General features: G+C 45.1%; 2 protein-coding genes across 11 annotated transcripts in view; both read left to right on the top strand.

Annotated features, from left to right (window-relative positions):
• LOC6901814 (serine-rich adhesin for platelets-like) overlaps positions 1 to 23556 on the top strand; it is a 51332-nt gene that overhangs the window by 23971 nt on the left and 3805 nt on the right. For 3 of the 10 annotated variants that reach the window (XM_015186666.2, XM_033382535.1, XM_033382536.1), the window contains exons 3-18: positions 2528 to 3811; positions 6786 to 7054; positions 13338 to 13421; positions 16106 to 16241; positions 16332 to 16535; positions 17266 to 17373; positions 17441 to 17581; positions 17668 to 17820; positions 17904 to 18034; positions 18180 to 18263; positions 18787 to 18940; positions 19012 to 19412; positions 19475 to 19816; positions 19874 to 20093; positions 21774 to 21983; positions 22169 to 23556. In XM_015186666.2, the coding sequence (XP_015042152.2) occupies positions 3662 to 3811; positions 6786 to 7054; positions 13338 to 13421; positions 16106 to 16241; positions 16332 to 16535; positions 17266 to 17373; positions 17441 to 17581; positions 17668 to 17820; positions 17904 to 18034; positions 18180 to 18263; positions 18787 to 18940; positions 19012 to 19412; positions 19475 to 19816; positions 19874 to 20093; positions 21774 to 21983; positions 22169 to 23556 (4175 nt within the window). In that variant the 5' untranslated portion in view covers positions 2528 to 3661. Of the gene's footprint in view, positions 1 to 2527; positions 3812 to 6785; positions 7055 to 13206; positions 13422 to 16105; positions 16242 to 16331; positions 16536 to 17265; positions 17374 to 17440; positions 17582 to 17667; positions 17821 to 17903; positions 18035 to 18179; positions 18264 to 18786; positions 18941 to 19011; positions 19413 to 19474; positions 19817 to 19873; positions 20094 to 21773; positions 21984 to 22168 lie in introns of those variants that run through there. The other 7 variants (XM_033382539.1, XM_033382537.1, XM_033382538.1 and 4 more) reach the window with 7 other exon arrangements.
• Positions 8212 to 11908, top strand: LOC117184511 (uncharacterized). Its single transcript, XM_033382546.1, has one exon. It carries the CDS (start codon positions 8902 to 8904, stop codon positions 9283 to 9285), a length of 384 nt encoding a protein of 127 aa, XP_033238437.1. The 5' UTR covers positions 8212 to 8901; the 3' UTR covers positions 9286 to 11908.

The raw sequence follows: 23556 nt of genomic DNA, 5'->3' as shown, positions 1-23556 counted from the left end.
GGTCCTGGGTGCTGTGCTCCTCTTTACCCACTCAGCCCCCTTGATTTAACCGCTTTGTTCCCCCTCTGGCTGGGCAAAGTTTATATCTCCTTGGCGGATGTTTGAATGCTTTATAATTACATTTTATGTGCCATCGTTGGGTATAGTATATAGGATGCCAACAGGTGCAATTCATGGAGTCGAAGTGGGAGTAGAGTCCGAGTGGGTGGAGAACAGATTCCGGGCAGATACCGGGCAGATACCGGGCAGATTCCGGGCAGATTCCGGGACAGAGTGTGGCACAGAGCCCTTCCTTTGGCCATCGTTTATTTAATTTACAGTCTTGATTGAATGTTTGCCTTCGGCTCAATGGATTCTCTGCTGTAATTGCTCCAACTTTATGCCCTTCTCCCTCTTTTTGTACTCCAACTCTATCCATCCTTCTCTGAAAGATACTAGATGTACAGACATAGCTCCTCCTAAGAGCTGCACACATTTACGAACAATACAAGTATCTTATCCTTGGGGCCATCCACGAGACTCTGTCTGTCATACATTTGATTTACATTTGCGACATGTTTACAGCCTCGTTTGAGGAATGAACTTTTTTTGTCTTGTTTTTTGTTATTCATTGGAGGCACCGCCAGTCACCAGCCAGCATCCCCGAACCACGGCAACCACACCACAGGGTGGCCAGCCGCCCACACCTCCGGACGTATTTTAATAAAGAATACTTGGCCCATTGTTAACCGTAATAAATCCGCTTCTGTGGGGGGCATAAAGTGATTGTCTCTGTAATGAATGTCGAGTGTATGCTAAGTGAGTGCTGAATGAAAGAATTGAATCAATTCGACTAAGCGCCAAATTGATTGGCAATGATGCGCGATTGATTGCCATCTCATTGAATTGACGCTCAGCGTGAAAGGAACATAGCGTATGTAATGTTGATTGATCTGTGGTCGAATGATGTTTGAGAGATGATGGTTTGATATCTGTGAGAGTGATTGTAATCATAAATGATTGAGTCCTAGATTCAAGATCAACTTTGATTAGCTCAAATGATTGAAGCAGCTCGGAAAATCAAAACTATGTACTGGTTCAGGCTTTGGTAATTGCTTTTATTGATTGATGACCCCTTTCATCACTGATTCCTGATGTTTAACTAATAAATGGCAATGACCAGAGGCTAATCCGCATCAAAGACACATAGACATGGGTTGACTAAGATAGTTCCCTGATACGGATAGATTAGCAAGCCACTCAATCACGGCCATCAATCATTGTGCTCTGGAGTCAAGTAACTTATCCATGCAAAAGCTTAAATTACGCCCCAAATCAAAATTGCCACAAAGTTAATGAACTTTCCCTGGCCCCCAGAATATCCCACACAGGCGCACACACCTAGTCTGTCCACCCCCCCGCAATCCTCCTTTCCATGGAGCTCTCGAGACTATTTATTGTAGATGACTTTGGGCGAAAAGTTTTGTATTTAACTGCAAATGGGGTGTGTCTGCCTGTGTGTGTGTGTTTTTGTGTGTGTGCGCAGCTCCAACAATATTAATTTGAATTGCAATCCAAACAAGAGAGAAAGGTGAGATTTTGAGGACCGAAGCTTGAGATACTCTTGCAGATTCAGTACATTAAAACTGATTGAAAGGTAAGAAGAAACACAAGAAGAAAATTAATATCCTTATGGGTTATAGCTGTGTGATATAGTTATCAGACCTATAAGGACTAAGAACTCTAAAGTGGTTTGTTCGAGCGTTGTAAGCAGAGCTCGGAAAAAAGCAACAACGAAAACCTAATGCTTCCACTTGGCTCGTTTTGCTCAGCTGCTGATATCCGAACGACAGTCTTCGAAAGAGAGCTGCTTTTGTTTCTCTCCCCGATCAGCAGAGAGAGCGAGTTTGGGTAGCTTCTCTCAGTCCTTTCGGTGAGCAGACAGCATAGAAAGCATGGTCGGGCATGGTTTTCTGGTTTTAAGTATTCGAATTTATTTACTTTTTCAGAGCGGTACAATATCTATTCCAGAGATGGTATGCATCCACTCGTTTCATTGCTCTTAAATGTTGAATAACAATTTAAAGTAATGAAAAGTTTTTTAGGAATTAAATCATTTTTATGCAATAGATTTGATAAGAATTTGAAAATTGCAAATTACTCTAGGCATATACTATCTTTTATAAATACTTATCTCGTTTCGTTGCAAACATAGAAATCATAATATCCTTTGCAAGGGCATAGCAAGTGTTCATAATAGACACACGGATGGTGATGGTGATGGTGGGAGCAGATTGTGGCTGCCCTTTAAGCGACTTTTGCTCGAGGAATTCAGTTAAAAACTAAACCGATCCAAAGCCCAAATGAGCTGAAAGTTTGCCGACACGCACACGCACAGGCAAACACTAATGCGGAGCATTAAATGTGTGCCCGTCTGTGTGTGCGCGCCTGTGTGTGAGAGTGCCTTTAACCTTGTAACTAAATTGTTAGACATTTTAATTAATTTCCACTTTAATGTTTACTTAGCTAAATGTTTTCTTCGCTGCAGGCAAAAACGAGAGATACAACAGCAACAACGGATACAATAGCAGCAGCAGCACCAGCACCAGCAGCGTAAGATACAACAGCTACAGATACTTGTAACTAAAGTGACATGAGGCCTTAGCAACAAAAACTACAATAGCAACAACAACAACAACACCCAACTACAGCAACAAAAGTCACAGCAACAACAGAGGGAACCGTAGAGCACTAAAAACCAAATTACAAACAATTAAAAGAGAACACGACGAAGGATCCTCTAGAGAGCTTGACAACGGTAGAGGCGGCGCAGCCACACGCAAAAAGGACCCCCCGCACACAGCAAGGAACAGAAGTGGGAGGAGTAGCAGCAGGAACTGTAACAGAAGAGCTGGAGGTGGAAGTGGAAGTGGAGAAGTAACGCAGCAGCCACCTACATGCCCCAATGCCAGGAGCAGCAGCAGCACCGCCACCACCACCAGAAGCAGCCGAAGCAGCCACGTTTATGGCCAACTAAAACTGAACAGTGGCCCCAAAAGCAGACCAGAACGGGCATAACAGCGCCAGCGCCAGCCCCGGCCAAGACCTGGCCAGGGCACAGTAGTGACACATAGTCCATCATCTGCATTCCACCCATTGCCAGGACCTTTGTCTTTCTGTCGCATCACAAACAGGCAAACAAACAATAGCAACAACACCACGAGGCAAAGGCAAAAGAAAAGGCGGAGGTTGAGGAGGAGGAGGAGAAAGAACACCACTAAAGGCGGCAATAAAAAGTTTGCTTTGTTTCTGGGTGTCGACACATTCGTGCTTTGCTCTCTGGCCAAAACGCCTACCCTCCTGTTAGCCAGAAAACCAAAAACGGTGTCGTCCTTGTCAGCCGCCTCTGGGCACTCAATTAGGCCCAATTCAACGCAACTTGAAAGCAACTACAGCAACAATAGCAACATCAGGAGGAACATCAACAGCAGAACCAGTAAAAGGAACAGGAGCAGGAGCGGGAGCAGGAGCAGGACAAGCATCAGCAGGACCAGGAGCATTAGAGCAGTGAAGCGACCACGCCCACGCAGGGGCCAGCGCACACAAACGGCGACACCAATCTGACTACAAGTGACAACGCCCACAAAAGGTGGGGCGTGGGGGGCATCGAGTTGATGCCACAATGAAACTGAGCGTGAGCGCGTATCGGGCGCATGCATCCGCACACAAGAAGATCCTCTCCAGCGGCTATCACTCACAGCTCAACTACGGCAGCACTGGAGCAGCAGCATCATCCTCGTCGTCGGGGGCCACTGCAACGGGCCTATATACGGTGAGTATACCTACCTATAGTATGCACATTTAGGCCACAGCCGACCTACCCGACCCTTATCCCTGTCTATGCCTCATTCTGTTTACCATTTGCCATCTGTAACCATTTTTGCTGCGGGACAAACATAAAACATAAAGTTTAAACATTTTTGATTATGGTTTTTACGGTTATGTCCTTGGTGGCTATATTTTTTGATATTGATATTGCTGCAGTAGGGTATTCGATGGGGCTGGGCATATTCATTAAGATATCGGCGATTGAAAACAATTCAAACTTAAATATGTACAAGACCTTAAAGTGATGGAATCACTCTATGGAACTACATAAATTTCGATTCTGTTCGTGTTTCATGATTTGATTTTCAGGATCAAAGTCTGGGTTAGGCTTTCAATTCCATTATTTGATTCAATTAAGAGGAATTAGTTCTTCGCAATCCAAAGATGTGTTAAAAGTTAAAAAAGGTCGCACAAATATGCCATTCCGTGTCAAATTAAGTTCATGAGCAGTTGCTCTTGGCCAAGTCGCCCAATGAATTCCATCGAAATGTGTTTAAAAAAATTACATTAGTTTTCCTCTGACCTTATAGAGCCGCAGTAGTTTTCCCTTGTTACGCATCCAGTGCATTAAAGCAGAGATTTAATGCAGTTTCACAAAGAGATCCAACAGTTTTCGTAGTAATGAGGATTTCAAGCCACCCAGTGCAATAATAAAATTCCTGTGAAATATTTTTCAAGGAGATCAGAACGGGTTTTCTCGGAACTCTCGCAGCAAATCAGAGCATTTACCATTCGCTGTGGATGTCCCACGAATGAATCGAGGGCGCCATCAGGCCAAATTGTAAATTATTCAAAAGTTAATAAAGAAAACCCACCACCCTTCGAGCCTACGTCATAAAAAATTTGATTGTGGCTGCAATTTGTGTGGTCCTCGCTACACCCGTGCCCGTAGCCAGGACCACATCGGCATTGTCCTGCACATAAGCCGTGCAGGAAATTGGAAGTGCTCCTCATATCGCATCGTATCCGACTTGTCATTGCCTAATTAAAACGGAGACCATGGGGAAAGGACAACACGAGCAGGAACCCCGGACAATTCACTTTTTAGCCCATAAAACTTTCGGTCATAAATATTTATGGAATCCCCTTTTTGGGGGAGCTCAGCTCTGCTCCGACTCCGAGCCAGACACAGACACAGACGCAGACCCGCATTCAGCACCAGAATGTGAACCACAATAAATTCCAATCAAGTTTCGTGCCGCACACAATTGGGATGTCCCTGGGTTTGAGTGGAGCTTAATCTGGCACTGAACCGATTTGTCAGCTAATTGGTGGGAGCGGCATACAAATCCCGATAGATATGTTATGTGGTCTCCCCCTCTCTATTTAGAACGAATGCCAAATTGAAACTCTTTGCCGGATTAACGCCAGTTATGTAACGGACACACACGGACATAGGGACAGCCCCCAAGGACACTGGCAATCTGTCCCAATGGACGAATCGAAGCTCAGCTCTTAAGTTTACCGCACATGAGCAGCGGCAGCTGGTACTTACCCAAGTACTTTGGCGGCATGCCCCGAACTTGGGTGTAAATTTGTAATGGGTTAGAGGACAAGTTCTCCGAACACTGACCCAATCAAAGTGTGCCAAAAATGTTATGAGAGGGGGACACTGTGATTTCATTGCCACAGTTACGCAAAGTTCGGAAAGTTGTTTACACAGACCAACCTTTGATTTCCGATGCTTATTGGAATCCAGATCGCTAGTTAGTGTTCGCTGGATAGGGAATTTGATATAAATTTTGCCTTTGGTAAAAGATACCAGTAGCTGGAAACACGAAACAGACTTCTAATTCCATTCACCTAAGACGCTGTGTGACAGTGTGGACTGTTGTGGCTTTAATAAATGGCTTTAATATTGGCTTATTTCATTTTGGGGACGACTTTCTGTAGCTATGGAGAATACACCAATATGAAATCAATTAATAAATTTGATGAATCGAAAGCTGAAATACATTTCTTACCAATTAAAGCCGGAATTTATATTCGGTTTTGTGGTTTCTTACTTTACTCTCACGTCCGCAAGGAATTTCTGTTTGATCTCTTCAAGCTTTGAATCGATAATAAACGACATTAGCTCATCGCAATTCTAGTACCAACCCTCAGTCGGTTGCTACGGAAATATATGAACCAATTTTGACCGTTTCTTAAGAGGAATTCTGAGAAAACACTTGTAGTCGTAGCTGCAGCGGACACATGTTAGCCACTTCCTACTCTTGGGGAAACTTATAAACAATTCATCAGCAATGAATGACCAACTGATTTCAGGCCAATTTTATCCCAAGAGCTGGGTTTTTACTCTGATTTTCTCAGGTACCTACAAATAACTTCCAATAGCTACCGGCTCTGATCTGCCGAATGCGAGTACTCTTCAATTCCCGCCTGCAACTTTTCTCAAGTCACCAGCCATTCCCCCCGCTCCACAATTTGTCTGCTTCCCTACCCTGACAACCGCTCACCTGAAGGTCGAGACGACTGTGGAGCTTCAATTGAGGAAGTTGTCGTGTCGGCAGCAATGAGATAAATTATTAAGTATCGTCATGCGATTTAGAATGCACCATCGAGGCCAAGCGGGAAATGGCTCTGAGCACTGGGTAGATGTAGATGTTTAAAAGCTGATGCTGAAACAGTTTCTGATGCTGTTGCTATGTCTTGAATATTGCATTTGTTGTCAAATTGTCTGCACATAACACTTGCCCCGGGCCCATTTGCAGGCAAATTTGCATAATAAGCAATAAGGATGCGCTCAATTGCACATTCACACATTCACACATGCACACTGGGGCACTGGCACCCTGGCACCCTGCTACCCTGCCACCATGGCACACTTGCACACACATCGGACAAACACATCGATGTGATGAACCCAATTAATATAATCGACTTATTCCCTGAATATAATCCTCTTTACTCGGCAGATGGAAACGCACGATCACGAGCACGGCGCTGGGAAGTTCGTCAAGGATGTGGCACGCCAGATTCACGACTGCAACAGCGACACGGATGTCATAAGTCCAACGGGGACCAGTAGCTCTGGCGGTGGGGCTGGCGGGGCCAGCGGTGTTGCCGGTGGTGCTGCCGCTGGCGAAAGCTCTGGCGGCTATCACAAGCGACACCATAAGATGGCCCATGACGATGACAACCACAGTGCGCCGCATTCCTCGGATAGCAAGAGTCCCAGTCAGAGGTAAGTTCAGGCCACATATGGGCAAAAAAAACAAACACACACAAATAAACACCCACACACACACACATACTCGTAAACATTGACACGTGCATAACTGTAAAATAAAAGTTGAAAGCATAGGCGATGGAAGGAAAGGGCAGGAAAAGCAACAAAGATGATTTATTCAAATCGCCGGCCGTACAAACACATGAACATAATCTGGCAAACACGAACACACTCATGCTCACAGACATCCATTTACACCCACACACATGTAGACATTGCGTTTACATATACATAGAAACGTGCAGTAAGCGTAATTGATAAATGTGTAGCATACTTTGTTGGGCTTCGTTCAACCCGCCTCGCCACGCCTCGCCACTACTTGCCAGCTTGGCAGCTTTTTGTATTTGATCAACCGTAAGCCACATTCACAGCCGTATCCGTATTCGTATTTCGTATTCTTAACCGAAAAAAATCAACAACAACAACAAACTTGATTCAATTAAATCTAATTAGTAATTAGCTAGGACCACCCCCCACCCAAGGGCGTACGTACACTCGTACATTTGTATAACATGAATATTTTTGAGATTGGAGCTGGAGTTGACACTGAAATTAAAGGAGCAGAAAGGGATGGGGAACAGGGACCTGGGACCGGGTGTAACATCAAAAGTTTTCAGCTCGAGTTCTGGTTAACCTAATCAAAAGTCTTGGATCTGCAAAGTAAGAGCTATACACAGATACAGTGCGTTTCTTAGCTGACAGGAAAACGTACTTGGAACGTAAAAGGACTAACTGATGAAGTGGGGCGACTATTGATGAATAATTTCAAAAGTATTTGGAGCTTAATCTTCTTTCAAAAAGTAGTTCTCTTCATTTGAGAACATCATTAAATACATACGCCTCTTGGGTAATCCCTTTCATCGTCATTGAATTCTAATCAATAGCTTTAAAGCGTTAATGATTTCCATTTATTACATTGGTCGATTGCTGATTTTGTAATATTTTGGCCTATTTATATGTAGAGAAATTTCACAATTGAGTGCATCAACTTATAAGCTGCCGATTTTGATTAAAGCTTAACGATTATCCTACATAAAAATTAATTCAAGTATCTAATAGCCGAATATCTTTTTGAATACTCAGATTATTCGATAAGCGAGTAAATTCAAGAACTGAGCAATATTTGAGGCATTTATCTAGGGTGCACTGGCACCCAGTGTTGCCTTACAGCGCTCAAACGCACTGTATGTGTTATATGTTGAGACTGCGGCCTCAACTTTTTATGTTTTTGCAGTTGAATGGAGCTGTCGCAAAGACACCCACACACACGCACACACACAGACAGACAGACAGACAGACAGGAAGAAACGTGGACAGGAACAGGAACAGGGACAGGATAACTTTTGTTTGTGTTTATTGTGGTGACAAAAGGGAAATTAGCAATGACAATTAGCCGGGATTGCCCATGTCCGTGTCTCGGCCTGTGTGTGGGTGTGTGTGCTTGTGCATGGTTTCATTAATTAACTGAGACATGAATGAGAGAGTCAAACAAGGCCAAGAGGAAGAGTTACTGTCCCAGGAGACACATACACGGAGAGATTCAGTAAGTTAGTAACTCTTTGCGGCTACTGCTGTGGCCACTCATGCCCTAATGGACCATCTCAGTTGGGGTTAATCTCTTTAAACACGGCCACTCAGCTCCACTCCAACCACGGCATACAGATACTCGTACTCGTAAACCGAAACCCCACTGCCACCAACACCACCACCACCAACGAACAGCAAAAGTTAATCAGTGTAAGAACTTCTTGCATCGCATCGCCTGGATCGCACACGGATTTAGATCGGCCAGCTCGTCCCAGATGGCTTGTGGCTGCGCACACAGTAGTTTAGGATACACAGAGAAGGATAGACTTATAGTGACGCCGGGACAGGGACAGCGGCAGCAGCATCCACGCCAGCGCCGCCAGGTGCGTCTTCTTCAGAACAGTCCGTCCTCCGACCAGAGCAACGGCACATTGGTGGCACAGCGCCTGATCAACTCCGGCAGCAGCACCAAAATGAAGACGCTCTCCTCCTTCATCAGCGAGCATCCCGAGGAGCTGGCCCAGCAGTGTCGCGTCCAGGCCAACCCCAACGCCCCTGGCAATGGGAATGGCCAGCAGACGACAAAGTGGAAGAGCCTCAGGGCCGTGATGGCTTACTACTGCTCACTACGACGCATTAAGAGGAATGTTGCTCACTAACCTACTATCATATACTCGTGCATATATGCGTATATACCTACAATATCTGTTTAACTGGAGATTCAAGTTTTTCTAGCGTTATCTAACCTATGTTTTTGTGTGTGTGTAAACTCTCTTGCATTGTGTGCGTGCGTGCGTGCGTGCGTACGCACGTGTGTGTGAGATAATCCCCCTTCTTGCTCACCCTCCACAGAAAATAATCGTAAAGTCCTTGATATGACCCTCGATACTAACTAACCGACTAACTCTCATTGATCGCTCTGTCTCACACATACACACACACTCTTTGTCTCTCTCTCTCTCTGTCTCTGTTACTAATTACTAACCCGATCTTATCGTAGTGTATGAACCTATGTGTAACTATCTATATATCTTATATATCATTGATGTGTAAGCGAATGCCAGACCTCTCTCAAAACTCAAAACTCAACTCAACTCTAATCCAAATCGCTCGTTCGCCTGCTCGCTCATTCGCTAACTCTCTCCCTCAGTCCATCATTAGATCTGTTAATTTTTCTCTGTGTCTCTATTTCTCCCACTCAATGTTCTAGGGCTCTAGGGCGGTATGGTTAAGTATTGTCAAAGAAACAACAATAAACATTCAATTTCATAGAAGTCCCTTCAGATGATGCTGCCTTTAAGCGGTTTTTAAGGGGTTTTCATAGGTGTTGCAAAGCATTGGACAGATATATGTTTAACCATATGAATAATACCTTATTTTATGAGGGAGGTACATACATAGCTCTGTAGTTTTAGTTCAGGGTGAGCCAATTCTGTATTAACTTAAACTCTAAAGAACTCTAAGCTCTATAACTTTCTCCACACACTCTCCTTGTGGGAAGAAAATTTTGTCAATTAATGGTTTAATCAGTGTTGAAAAACGTTTTTCAGAAATTTACATAAGTTAATCAACACAGTGCATATTACAAGAGAGAAGGCACTGTATTATTTAAAATTTGCAGGTACTGAGAATATAAATTACCTACATTTTCAACTCCAAAACTTGAAAACTTTCTCCGCACACTCTGTAGCTTAATCAGTGTTGAAAAGCGTTTCGTTTGTCAGAAATTTACATAAGTTCATCAACCATGCACATGTCCTGTACCATGTATGTGTACAAGCGGTAGCACTGTATTATTTAGAGAGAAAAGAAACGATTTTGGCTCAGGATTAAAGGAATTTCAGCACGCAACTTTAAAACTTTCTCGTTGCTCTACAGGGATTTACTCGTTTGATAAGTGTTGAAAAGCGCGTGACACAAATTTGCATATATTAAGCATATGCATAATATATGTATGTATGCATGTATTTCTCATATGGCGGAGGTAGCACTGTATTATTTGGAGGGGAGCAAAGGTGTCAGGGCCGGGAACACTCCACTCGTACACTTAACCACTTTCTGTTCTAGTTTCGGTTCATTTTTGGCAAGGGGAAACTTAAAAGTTTACCCCACCTAAACAAGTTGATGCCAAGCTGAGGCAAGCACACACAGATTCAGAACTTACATACAGATGCACACACAGATACACACGTGCACAGACATGGCATGACAGTGTAAAGGGGCTGAAGAAGCAGAAGAACTTTTGCTTGAAAAATCTCTGCAAACAGCAAAAGTTAAAGTGGCTTTTGTTTGTGTGAGAAGAGAGAGTGTGTGTATGTGTGAATCGATATGTTTAAGCTGCTGCTGGCTGCTACTGGCTGCCGCCTGCTGGCTGCAATGTAGGCGAACTTTTGACACAAATACACCAACACACAGACACACACACACATAGTACAGAGAGAGGAGCATTCAACATGCGCCTATGCATACGCCACAATGCTTGTTGTATGCCGCTTGCCGTTTGCAGCTTGCCGCCTGCCGCCTGGCATTGTGCATACCGAATGGGAAATTGCCTTCTGACTGACAACTTACAAAGAATTTGAATTTGGAAAATTGCAAATTTATGTAGAAGCCAAGGGAACACACTGACTCAGACACAAATACACTTCGTACCAGAGAAGGGGGAACCCTTGGAAGACCAAAATCTATGCAGTCTTCTTTGAATCCGCCACTGAGTCCTGCCTCAACAAAAGGAAGAGGGCAGTGCCTGGATGACATCTCACTGCCCCAGTCTCGGCGGATCCATTGCCCCATTGCCCCTTATTGTCCCATTTCCACATTGACCTTTCCCCTCTCCCAATGTGGCTCTCTCTCTCTCTCTCTCTCTTAAGAGAGAACTTGTGGTTAGGTAATTCCTTTACAAGTTACTTTGATTCGCAATCAAATGCATTGTTCGATCTGTCGTCTGTCGGCAATTGTGTTTTGATTTCAAGCTACTTGAGATGCTGCTCACTTCTGCCGTGTGGCACAGGTACGAGTTACATATCTCGAATAGAGATGTGTTGAGTTCTTAATGGGGAATAAATCAATCAAACAGTTCAAGCATTGCATCTAACTATTTATACACTCGGGTCACTAGGCTTCACATACTTACATGTGTGCGTCGATGTCGATGTGCAGTTGAAAGTTCAGGAATTAAAACTGTCCGAATTGGGAGCTGAGTTCAGTCAACTGTCTGTTTAGCTGCCAGTTAACGTATAATTGGACATTGATAAATTGAAAGATATTTTAAGTGAGCCCAACGCCAACAAAATGTAATGATCATTTTCACTTCGCCTGAAAGGTGAAGCTTTTATAAGTTAATTGTGCCTAAGCCATGTTTCATGTGGGAGCTAAATAATTACAGGAAAACTACACCGATTCCATGACTTTAGAGCAGCAAATACCCGTAGAAATAGCAATATTGGAGTATAGGACACAAAGGGCTTTTTCTGTAGGCTCCAGCCGAAAGCGAGTTTAAGTGAAATTAGATAGTGAATCAGAGCCCAAATCACAGCCAGAACAGGGCAGAGGAATGTGGTGGCATATGTTTTGTGGCATCCATGACCACAGTCAAATGGCGTCCCCAGTCAATGCCCACTCCGGGCAGGGCAGGAAGCGTTCAGAGATTTCCCTCATGATGGCTAGATGAGTCGGCGGAATTTTTCAATTGTTGTTTCATTTGATGCCAGTCAAGTGGTGAACCGAACGCGATTGTTGGAAACATTCTGGCTGGTCATGGTTGCAGCCTGATAGCCGCACGACCGCGCAGCCAAGCTGGCCCCCAGGCGTTAATTGAAATCCGGCTTAGAAACTGAGGCCCGAACCCGGCCCGTTCAGGGTCCCACGAAACATCCAAAACTCGGACATCATGCAGCCATTAAACAATAACAATTTTACTGAACCGCACACATGAACACACACACGAAATAGGACTAATGCGGGAGAGTCCTTTAACATTTTGTGGATGATTTGTGGTGCAATAAAGCAGGCCATTTAATAGGGCGAATGGAGACAGAGACTGAGACTGAGACTAAGAATGAGACTGAAACTAAGACCAAGACGGAGCCTCGAGAACCTCTTTAACCTTTTCGAACCCAAAATCGAAAACGAAACGAAACGAATAGGAGAAATTGGGAAAAGCTCATTCCCAATTTATATTAAATCGAAAGTCCACAAATGGTTCAGCTGACCCCAAAACAACAATGGGGTCACCCACACGCACACTCTCCCGCTCACATGGGGTATAATCTTATCGTGCAGCAAGCCTTTTTCCGCTTGGCTGGCGGGTAAAGGAAGGGAAAGGTTGGAATGAGATGGGATGGGATAGAAGGAAGTGTTCTCGGATGGTTTCCGGAATGGTTCCTGCGATGCCCTGTATTGGGGGCCCGCATATCAGCCAAGGGCCAAGTCAAACAAGTCCGCCAAATGGATTGCGGGCTTGGGTGTATATTTCTCTGTCCCTTTCTGTGTGTGTGTCTCTCTCTCTCTCTCTCATTCACTCTCTCTATCTATATATATATATATCTATCTATCTGTCTGTCTCTCTGTGCCAATCTATTTCTATTGAATTCTCTCTCACTTTGCCTCAAAACATTACAAACAAAATAATACAAAACATAAAAAAATGAAAATGATACGATAAAAAAAAACAAACAAAAATATATGTTAAACAAAAACCAAAAATACGAAGAAACAAACCAAAAATGAAAAACTTTGGAAACTCGTTTAGGAAATCGCGTATCGGAGATGGAGCTTCAGATCCAGATTCCGATTGGTAAGTTTATTTTCTTGTGTTCCTTATGATTTTTGTCGGTTTTGTCTCTGCACACATACAAACACAAACACAAACGCAAAAACCAATGCAAAACACACACATATAGACAAACGAAGCCATATACACACTCACACATAGACATACACATATAGAATAGACACAGCTAAGCTTTGTTCATTCTTTTCATTTGGTTATACTTTATGGATTATGATAATGATGCTGCTGATGATGATGATTATGATGATGATGATGATGATCGGCATGTGCGCGCTTTGCATTTTGAATAGGCAACAAAAGAAAACCAAGATATATATACAAGAATATACATATATTGAGAGTAGGGTTTTTGGTGGGGCGCCATTTGGTAGCGACGAGCCAACCCCTTTCTCCAGAGCCGAAAACTCCTCTCAACCAGCACCAGAACCAGAACCAGACCAAGAACCAGAACCACACCTTGTATAAAGCCTAAGACAACAGAAAACACCCAAAACACACACAGAAAGAACCACACCAAATACCACACACAAATACTGATACTTGGCAACCACACCTATAGCTATCATAGTTTTCCTTTGATTTATCTTTCGTTTAGCCAACTGCATTGCTACCAATCGCTTTCTTTTCTCGTACCTCATCGTACCACATGACGTATGCGTAATCACTTAGCCAACGCTGTAAATAGTACAACAAAAGCGTAGAAAACCAGCCAACGATTAACCAAAACCAAAACCAAATGCAAATGCAAAAACCAAAAACCAAAAAAAAAACCATAAATAATACAATGCAAACCTTAAACATAAAACGATATACATTTATTCCGTAGCTTGGCATTTGCTATGCTGAATGAGAATATTAAACTGTGCATAAATTAAGCGAACACAAACAATTAACCAATCAGCAAGAAATCAAATTTGAATGTACATAGGCCATGTATATACTCGTATATCGTATATAGAAAAATAAATTGTGTACATCATGCAATAGCAGAACAGACGATTGAATGGCGACCTTGAGCGGCTTGAGCAAAAGTTTAAAGTGGTAAAACCTCACCCAAACCCCGTCAATCCCTACCCGAAAGCTCCGATTCCCCCCAAGTATCCCAAGTAGTTGTAGGCTAGTCCTAGATCGAGTCTGTAGATAGTGCACAGTAATGCCCTTGCAGGGAATAGTTTTTCAATCAAACGGCAGGCTCTGCAATCAGTGTGTTGTCTGACTGTCTGCTATAATGGAACTACTTGTGGACAAGTGAAAGCCACTGACAATTGTTTATCTTAAGGGCAAAATAATCATTCGAGAATAGCTAGTACTTTCAGATTCCATAGTTGCTCTCAAAGTTGTAGTAATTCTTGTACAAGTCCTCAATGTTGTTAACTTAATAGCTTGAAAAACAATGTGGAGTAACTTGGCTTACGTTTACAAACATTCCAGTTGATTCCCTCTGGCACCTGCTAAAGAACATTGTTCAAAGATTTTTCCGACCTTGCAAGGGTATACGAAGCCTCGGCATGCCGTAGCTAGCCTAGCTTCCTTTCTTGTCAGCTTTTTAGTTTTTTAATTGAGAAATAAAGTTTTCAGTTTCATTGGATTTCCGCTGAAGGGTAAAAGTGCTGCGAACACGAAGCCTGCCTAACAATTCACCTGGCCGACAGCTTTGCAGCACACATTTTCCCACAGCTATTCGTACTCGTACAATAAGTGCTATTTATATCGGGAGCGAAAAGTTGTTGGCCGCTTGCCTCAAATTTCCCTTTCCCCCAGCTTTTCCCAACTTCCGCCCAGCCCCCACTATACCCCATTTCTCTCTCAGTCTTTCGCTCTCTGTCTGTCTCTGCCTCGCGCTGCCGCTGCTGCTTCTCAGAAATATTTTCCAATTGCAATTTTCTTGTTAATTTCTTCCTGTGGATTGCATAACGTCTCTGATTGCTATTTCCTCTGGTTTGATTTGATTTCCGTGGAATGCCTTTGCTATCTGCACTCACAGACATTCAATCTATAATGTTTAATCTTTTATCTTTTATCTATCAAATCTGCGATTCTCTAACTTTTGCATGCCTGCTTCCTCTACTGCGCCATCCATCTGTATCCTACATCCTACTTGATCCACTGTTTTCCCTCTCCTTGCTTGTTGCGTGTTTTGTTCGTTGTGTTTCCGTTTCATCTTACTGTTAGCGTTACCGTTACAGCTATCGTTACCGTTACCATTGCCGTTGCCGTTGCCGTTGCCCTTGCCGTACGTTAATGTTGCGTGCCTTTACGTTACGGCCTTTTGGGTTCTCCCACCTCCTAACCGTTTGAATGTTTGCCTTGCCACTAAGTATCCGTAGCCGTAGCCGTAGCCGTAACCGAACCTGTATCATATCCGTATCTGTAACCGTACTCCGTCATCAGCAATAGCATAGCGTAAGTGTTTGATGTCTCGTGTTACGTACCCGTAAGTGAATGCGTATGAATATGTATGTGTGCGTTCCTCGCACTTCCAGCACCTTAACGTAACGTGAGCGCACGCTTAGTTGGAATGCCCCTTCAGTTGCGCCCTTCGCCTCCTAGAGGTACTCGTACTCGTAGCTCATTTCCGTTTCTTAGCTACTGTAGTTCGATGTGTGAGACAATCCCTATCGCGAACCCTAGGGGGGATATCGTTTTATGATCCTAATTGTATGCTCTCTCACTCCTACGCCAAACAGGACACGATCGAACCAGCGCTGGATGAAGCTACGCACCACCGTGCAGATCTCGTCGGCGATACAGAAAAAACCACCGCTCAAGCGCGAAGACTCCTTCTTGAAGCGTTTCTCGACTAGACAGATACCCGAAACACAGGTGAGATACACCGCTCGCGGGTCGCACACACACACACATTACGAGTATGCCATTAATTGGAGGATAAATACTAAACATGGGGCTTTGCAGGAAACTGTTGAAGATACGGGTTCAGAAAGTGCCTCTGGTGACGTCGACAAAAGTGTTAAACGTAGACGACGCTATCTGCAGAAACGACGATCCGTTGTTAATCCAGATGAAAATTTTTACTTCTATTGGCTAATGATGGTAACTGTATGTGTTCTATATAATCTATGGACCCTAATTGTGAGGCAGAGCTTTCCTGAACTGCAGGTGAGTCTTATCTGTCACATCAGACAGATACCTTTACCTTTACAATCCCCATTCAGTTCTCCATTCAGTACTCTTCCCTTTTTGCCACTCCCCCAGCCCTCAGATCCATCAGTCAACCTTCTAAAGGTGGTCCAGACAGACCTTTGTTCGCCTTTGTGAAAGCCAACACCCTTTTGTCATTACGCTTAAAGAGTTTTGTGTAATGCGAGTTGCCCCGCTGTCCCGGTCGCTGCCCCCTCTAGAGTGGGGGGTACATTTCCACAGCCAGTGGACTTGGTCGCAGTCCATGGAAGATGTCGGACGAAGGGTATTCCGTAGTTACTTCACCAACCGTGTGAGTGGCGCTGGGGGTGGTGAAAAGTTATCCGTTTTTTATCTGTTTGTTCCCGCTCTTTGGCTTGTAATGACTCAATTATAAGACACGCAGCCAGGCCTGGGCAAATGTTTGTTTATGGCCCAGTTAGCTGGTGTTTGTCATCAGATTAGAGGTGGCTACGACTATGACTATGGCAAACAAAAGTCGGGTCTTAAGCTGACCTTTATCCTGGCCACAAAGGCCCGCAGTTGTGGCTACCGTTGCCTGGACAGGCCTTTCCCCTGGCAATTGTCAACTACCGCCCGGATGGGGCCTTGAATAATTGCCCTTGACCACTTTAAACCGAAAGGGATGATTTTTTGTTTCTCTATTTTTAATTCACTAATTATCTGCTTTCTAATTTCGGACGGACAGCAAGCTGTGCCTACCTTTTGGCTTATCTGCGATTCGATGACAGATGTTGTATTTATCTTAGATATAATAGTTCAATTACGCACAGGCTATCTGGAGCAGGGCCTAATGGTGAGCGGACCTTTACTCCGGACCCTTAATAAAAATAACCCCTCTAACCGCACCCTTCCTTTTCCAGGTATATGATGACAGGAAGCTGGCCTGCCACTACGTTCACTCGCGTGACTTCATCTTCGACATGATAGCGCTGATACCATTGGATCTGCTGCAGCTCAAGATGGGCACCCATCCGCTTTTGCGTTTTACGCGCTTTTTTAAAGTGAGTTCCGCACCCGCACAGAGCCGAGGCGAAAACATTGGGGCACATGTTAATCTCATTTTGCTGTTTTCCATTTCCTTTTGAAGGTTTATCGATCTGTGAGATTTTATTACATCGTAGAGAGTAGAACAGTTTGGCCAAATTTATGGCGCGTTGTTAACCTAATTCATATCCTGTTAATATTGGCACATTGGTTCGGTTGCTTCTATTTTTTACTCTCAGAGGCGGAGGGTTTCCAGGTGAGTGCAAGACCCTGGCATTGGCATTGCCATTCGCGCTCCTCTCAGTGATTAACCGTCCGGTTTTGCGTCATATGTTCCAGGGTGATTGGGTGTATCCGTATAGGCCGGGTGACTATGCCACCCTCACGCGGAAGTATCTGGGCAGCCTCTACTGGTCCACCCTGACGCTGACCACCATCGGGGACCTGCCGACGCCCGAGACGAATGCAGAGTGAGTACGGCAGCGATCAAATAGTATACCATGGCATACCATGCCAGTCGAAAGACATAAATTCTGATCGGGGGTTGGGTTATGTTCTTCCGGGTTCTGCTCTCATTTCGAATTTTTCTTTAAATGCACCGAATGTACAAATCAGACCGAACTTTTCGGTGGACGGCCCAAGATCAATACCTAGACGTGGCATTAAATCACGCCTGCTTCAGTTTGGCTCTAGCTATGGGTATGATCATCAACTAAAATTCATCTAAATCACATCTATACTCTAAGCAAAGTCAATCAAATCGTATCAAATATCATGCAATTTGTTTTGGGGGCTGTCCACCGATTCGTCTTCCTTGGTGTTCTAGTTCTAATTCTGACTGATCTGTTGCATTCTCTTCAAACATTGACATCGAAGTTTTCGAAAGCGTGCGACAGCCTAGAACAATTTCATTGATATTTATTTGCATCGCCAAAATGTAGAAAAATACTTTGCAAACATAAATACAACAATTTTCCACTGCATTCAGCTTTCGAAAACTTTGATTGATCTTGCCAATAAAGTGTGTATATGAATATTATATGAATGAGAGACAGAGAAATTATGAAGGTTCAGATGGGCCTCATTTTTTTGGTGAAATAAATATCATCATCCTTTTTTCGATTTCTCTCTCTCTCTCTCTTATACGCATATGATACTCTCCTATATATATTCCGTTATGCTAACTGATTGATATCTGATCGGCTGATCTTCTCTTTCGCAGATATATTTTTACGATCGTCAGTTATTTGATTGGTGTTTTTATCTTCGCGACAATTGTTGGCCAAGTGGGCAATGTGATAACGAATCGGAATGCGAATCGTCTGGAGTTCGAACGTTTGCTGGATGGGGCCAAGACCTACATGAGGCATCACAAGGTAGCTTCATTATTCCGTTCACACTTCCCTTCGAGCCTCCCTCCTACTGATATCGATCCGTGTGCTTTCAGGTACCGGGTGGGATGAAGCGTCGCGTGCTGCGATGGTACGACTACAGCTGGTCGCGGGGGCGAATACAGGGTGGTGGCGACATCAACACAGCTTTGGGCCTGCTGCCCGACAAACTGAAAACCGAATTGGCCTTACACGTGAACCTGAGTGTGCTGAAGAAGGTGACCATATTCCAAGAGTGCCAGCCGGAGTTTCTGCACGATCTCGTGCTAAAAATGAAGGCTTACATCTTTACGCCTGGCGACTCCATCTGCCGCAAGGGTGAGGTGGCCCGCGAGATGTTTATCATCGCCGATGGAATCCTGGAGGTGCTCAGCGAAACGGGCAAGGTGCTGACAACAATGAAGGCTGGCGATTTTTTCGGCGAGATCGGCATCCTCAATCTGGACGGGCTAAACAAGTGAGTGGTACAATTGAGGAATCCTTGATGATATTTTGACTCATGAATCATCTATACCAAAGGCGCACTGCGGACGTTCGTTCTGTGGGCTACTCGGAGCTCTTTTCGCTTTCTCGCGAGGATGTTCTGGCAGCCATGAAGGACTATCCGGATGCGCAAGAGATCCTCCAGACTCTCGGACGCAAGCGTCTCATGGAGGTGCGTTGCGTGAACAAGAAGTACGCGAAGGCGGCGCTCGAAAAGGAGAACGCGGCCTATGCGGCGGCCCATCCGCACCACCATCAGGCCCATCACCAGGGACAGGTGCACCAGAGCGATAGCAGCGAGAACAGTGCATCCAAGAAGATTGTGGACAAGCTGAAGCACGATGTGAAGGGTTTTCGTAATGTGCTGAAGAAGTCCAGGTGGGATTTACCACAGCACCAAACGAAGTTACTCCCTAATTTCTCTCTCATGGGCAGAACCTCCCGGAAGAGCGACGAGTCGCTGGAGATGCAACCGCTGCACAACACCTCGCCCCGCGGCAGCAAGATCATGCTGAAGCGCATGTCTCGCGTACGCTCGGACGAGAAGGACGCAGACACCGCCGATGCCAAGGACGAGCTGCACGACAAGACCCCCAGTCCGATTGGGGCCGGGCTCCCATTGCTGCAGCGTTTGCGGCTGCTCAAGGAAAAGCAGGTAAGGACACACCTCCCACCGCCAGATGCCACTGACCACCAAACAGCCACCACACGCAACTCACTTTTTCTCTCACCACCCACCACTCGCCACCCAGCCAGCAATGGTTCATGATGCCTCATCCACATACACATTCTCATCCCACACCCACATCCAGCAAGCTTTAAATGGTTTTTCTTCACAAATAAAACAAACGCATTGAATGAACAGCTTGACAAATGGAAAAACAGCACAGACAAAGCCACAGAAACAGCCACAGATACATACACCCAAAGATACAGTTACAGACGTTGCAGATACAGATACAGTTACAGATACACACCAGTTCCAGTTGTATCCAGTTGTATCTGAGACGCTTCCTCAATTACTTCTAGTTGCTCATTCATGTGTGTTCCATTGTAATGCAGTTGTTAGTGCACCTTCAAAATCAAAACCAAACTCCACCCAAATCAATGTTTTAGCTTTATCTTAATCTTCATTCTTGTAATTAGCAGCACGTTATGCAAGCCAAGCTTCAAACAATTAAGAAACAATTGCAGGAAATAAAACGAGTCATTATGCAGTTGATGTTAAGGGGAACAGTCCGCATTATTGGGATATTTATTAGTTTGCATTATATTTCAATGTTTTCAAATTTAGTGACAACAGAGGTTCTCCCCAAAAATATTACCCCGCAATTATTATTCTGGCATCCGGAATTCCAATATATGAAGATTGACATCCAACTTCTCCGGACAGACATCTTTATTTTCTTTAGTGGGTCTGTGTAATGTATTTTGTTTCAGCGACACACTGCTTAATATCTCTTGTGAACGGGAAATGAACTTCTTCACGTTTAGTGCATAAACTTCTTACAGCAACGCACTGCTTGATCTGAGTCTTGTGAAGGGGAAATAAACTGCTTAAGGTTTTTTTTATGAACTGCTTTTAGAGTCACGATGCTTGATCTCTTGCCTGTGAAAGCGGAAATAAACTGTTTGGCCGCAAAACTGCTTGTTGGATAGTTTCAAGAAAAAGCGAACCGCACGTTCAGGTTTCAGTCACGCACTGCTTGATCAATTTCGTTGTGGAAAGGAAAATGAACCAAAGCTTCAGGTTTAAACGAATAAAACAAATAAAACTGAGGTTTCAGCGTTCTGGAAACTATGGATGACCTCGTTCGGGGTAAAAATACGTTTTTAGTATCCCAAATATAATCTTATTGAAATAAAATGAACTAAATTGGAGTTTAATAATAACAATAATTTAACGCTCCCACCTATTTTCGTAATACAAGATGTATGTATGATATTACTCATCGGTAGGTCCTCTACCATTATCATTCTGATTACTTTTTTTTGGCTGGATGATACCCATAGTTGCGTTCCTGCTTGTGCTTATTACACGAATACTTAACAGGCCACAACAAAATAAAAATAGATACAGGTGTAGGTATAGGTACAGATACAGATACAGGAAGACACTCACTGACATGCCACATAATTCATAATTTCCTTGTACACACCACGCTTTTGCGTTGCAGGGCTATTATTTTCTGGTTTTTTTCTTTTATTTTGGTTTTGTTTAGCTTCCAAAATGCCCGCCCAATTATGAGAATCACCCAAAATTCGTGTTGTATGTAATTAATTCCCCGGCTCCTAAAAAGTAGTTTTGTATGTGTCTTTATGTGTCTTGCACTAGGATCGCGAAGAGCGAGCTGTTAAGTCCACACCACCACAGAAATCTCCACCTCACTCACATGTAACGTGTACGTTATCGCCGCAGGAATCGATACAGGAAGAGCCCGAACGAGAGTTCAACGAAGGCTTTCCCCTGATCCAGCGATTGCAGCAGTTGAAAATTAAGAACGAGCCGCAAGCGAACGCCGGAGGCGATTCCGGCCTCGTAATGGTAAAGCTTAAAAAAAAACCAAACCCTGATCAAAACATAGATCCCGATAAACCAACCCCCAACCAGAACTCAGACAAACAATCCAAGACCATTAGCCACTTTTTGAGCCCTCACTAACATTTATAACTCTTTTTCTTTCCCTGCCTTTTGGTATTCCTGCCCCTTTGCCCTTACTGACCTGTCAGGTCAAGACGCCTCCCAGCATCAGCAGCAAGATTGACTTCGGAGGAGCGACAGCAGCCGCAGCAGGATTGGGAACAGGACTCCCCTCGGGAAGTCAGCTGCTGACAGTCGCCCAGATCAAGCCCATCATGAAGGTCTCCTTCAAACAGAAGATACAGCAGATACAGGGCGGCGGGGCAAGTGGATCCTCGCCGGGTCCCAGTACCGGAGCGATAGCCAAGAAGGAGCCCCCCAAGTCGCTGGCTCTGATTGCCAAGCATGCTTCAACGTTGCCCCTACCACCAGCGATCTTAGCGGAGGAAAAAGCATCGGGGGGTGTGGGATTGGGAGGGGGAGTAGGACCTGGCCAAGCCCTGGCCATAGCCACGATATCGAAGAAGGTGACCAAGCCGTCCTACAAGCTCAACACTCCCATGCAATCAGACACGGACACTGACGGCACGCCCATCTCCAAGCCCTGGTCCAAACTGAAGCTAGCGACGCTCATGTCCTCCAGCTACACGAGCCTCACCAACTGCTCGCCGGACGACCTAGCCACGCCCCTGAAAAACTACTCGCTGAGCAACATTCCGCAGCAGATGGAGGCCACCGCCCAGGCCCAGTCCCAGTCCCTGTCCCGTCCGCGTCACCACAGTGCCAGGAGCAGCTCCAGATCGCCCCGACACGCCCATGGTCATGGCCACGCTCATGACTCTACCAGCAACACCAGCTCTTCGGCCAGCCAGGCGAGCACCAAGCGGGAGTGCCTACGCCTGCAGAAGCCCGAGCAGCAGCTGCCGGATGGAGAACTGGCTGAGCCGCGCCGAAAGTTCTACCAGAGCGTGTTCGACCTGTCGCCGGAGTACAGTGGCCTGCCGTTTGTCAAGCGGCTGAAAATCCTCAACGAGCGGCAGAAACTAGCGGAGCTGGAGAAGGCCCTACAGACGCGCAGCTTTAGCCTGGACTGCTCCAAGTCCGACCAGGGAGGGAATCTGCCCATCACGGAGTCGCTCTATCGCTGCTACAGCGATACCTCCGGAATCTACTCACAGTTTCTCAGTGCCTACGAGTCCACCACCAGTTCCACATCAATATCGACCAATACATCCGCCTCGGCATCGGCCTCTGCATCAGCATCGGACACCGGCAACTCCCGGCATGGACAGATGCAGTACGTGCCGCTGCCCCTCAGCCCGGAATCGAATGAAACCGTCGAGCGTCGGAAGCTAAAGAGCATACTCAAGAAGCTGCAGAAGGGCGGTGGTCCCAATGGCGGAAGCGGTGGCAGCGGCAACGGCAGCGGCGGCGGCATCGGCGGAGGTGATGCCCAAGACGAGGCGACTGCCACAGTCACAGCCACGGCGCACGCGCACGCGTCGAGAGTGCTGCTGGCGGAGCCGACCTTGGAAGG

Source organism: Drosophila pseudoobscura, chromosome X (assembly GCF_009870125.1).
Source record: "Drosophila pseudoobscura strain MV-25-SWS-2005 chromosome X, UCI_Dpse_MV25, whole genome shotgun sequence".
NCBI lineage: Eukaryota > Metazoa > Arthropoda > Insecta > Diptera > Drosophilidae > Drosophila > Drosophila pseudoobscura.
The sequence above is the reverse complement of the archived record's forward strand: the minus strand, read 5'-3'. Positions and strand labels throughout refer to the sequence as shown.

Excerpts from the sequence above, each read along its gene's own strand:
- LOC117184511 (XM_033382546.1), top strand. The coding sequence starts at position 8,902 with ATGGCTTGTGGCTGCGCACACAGTAGTTTAGGATACACAGAGAAGGAT.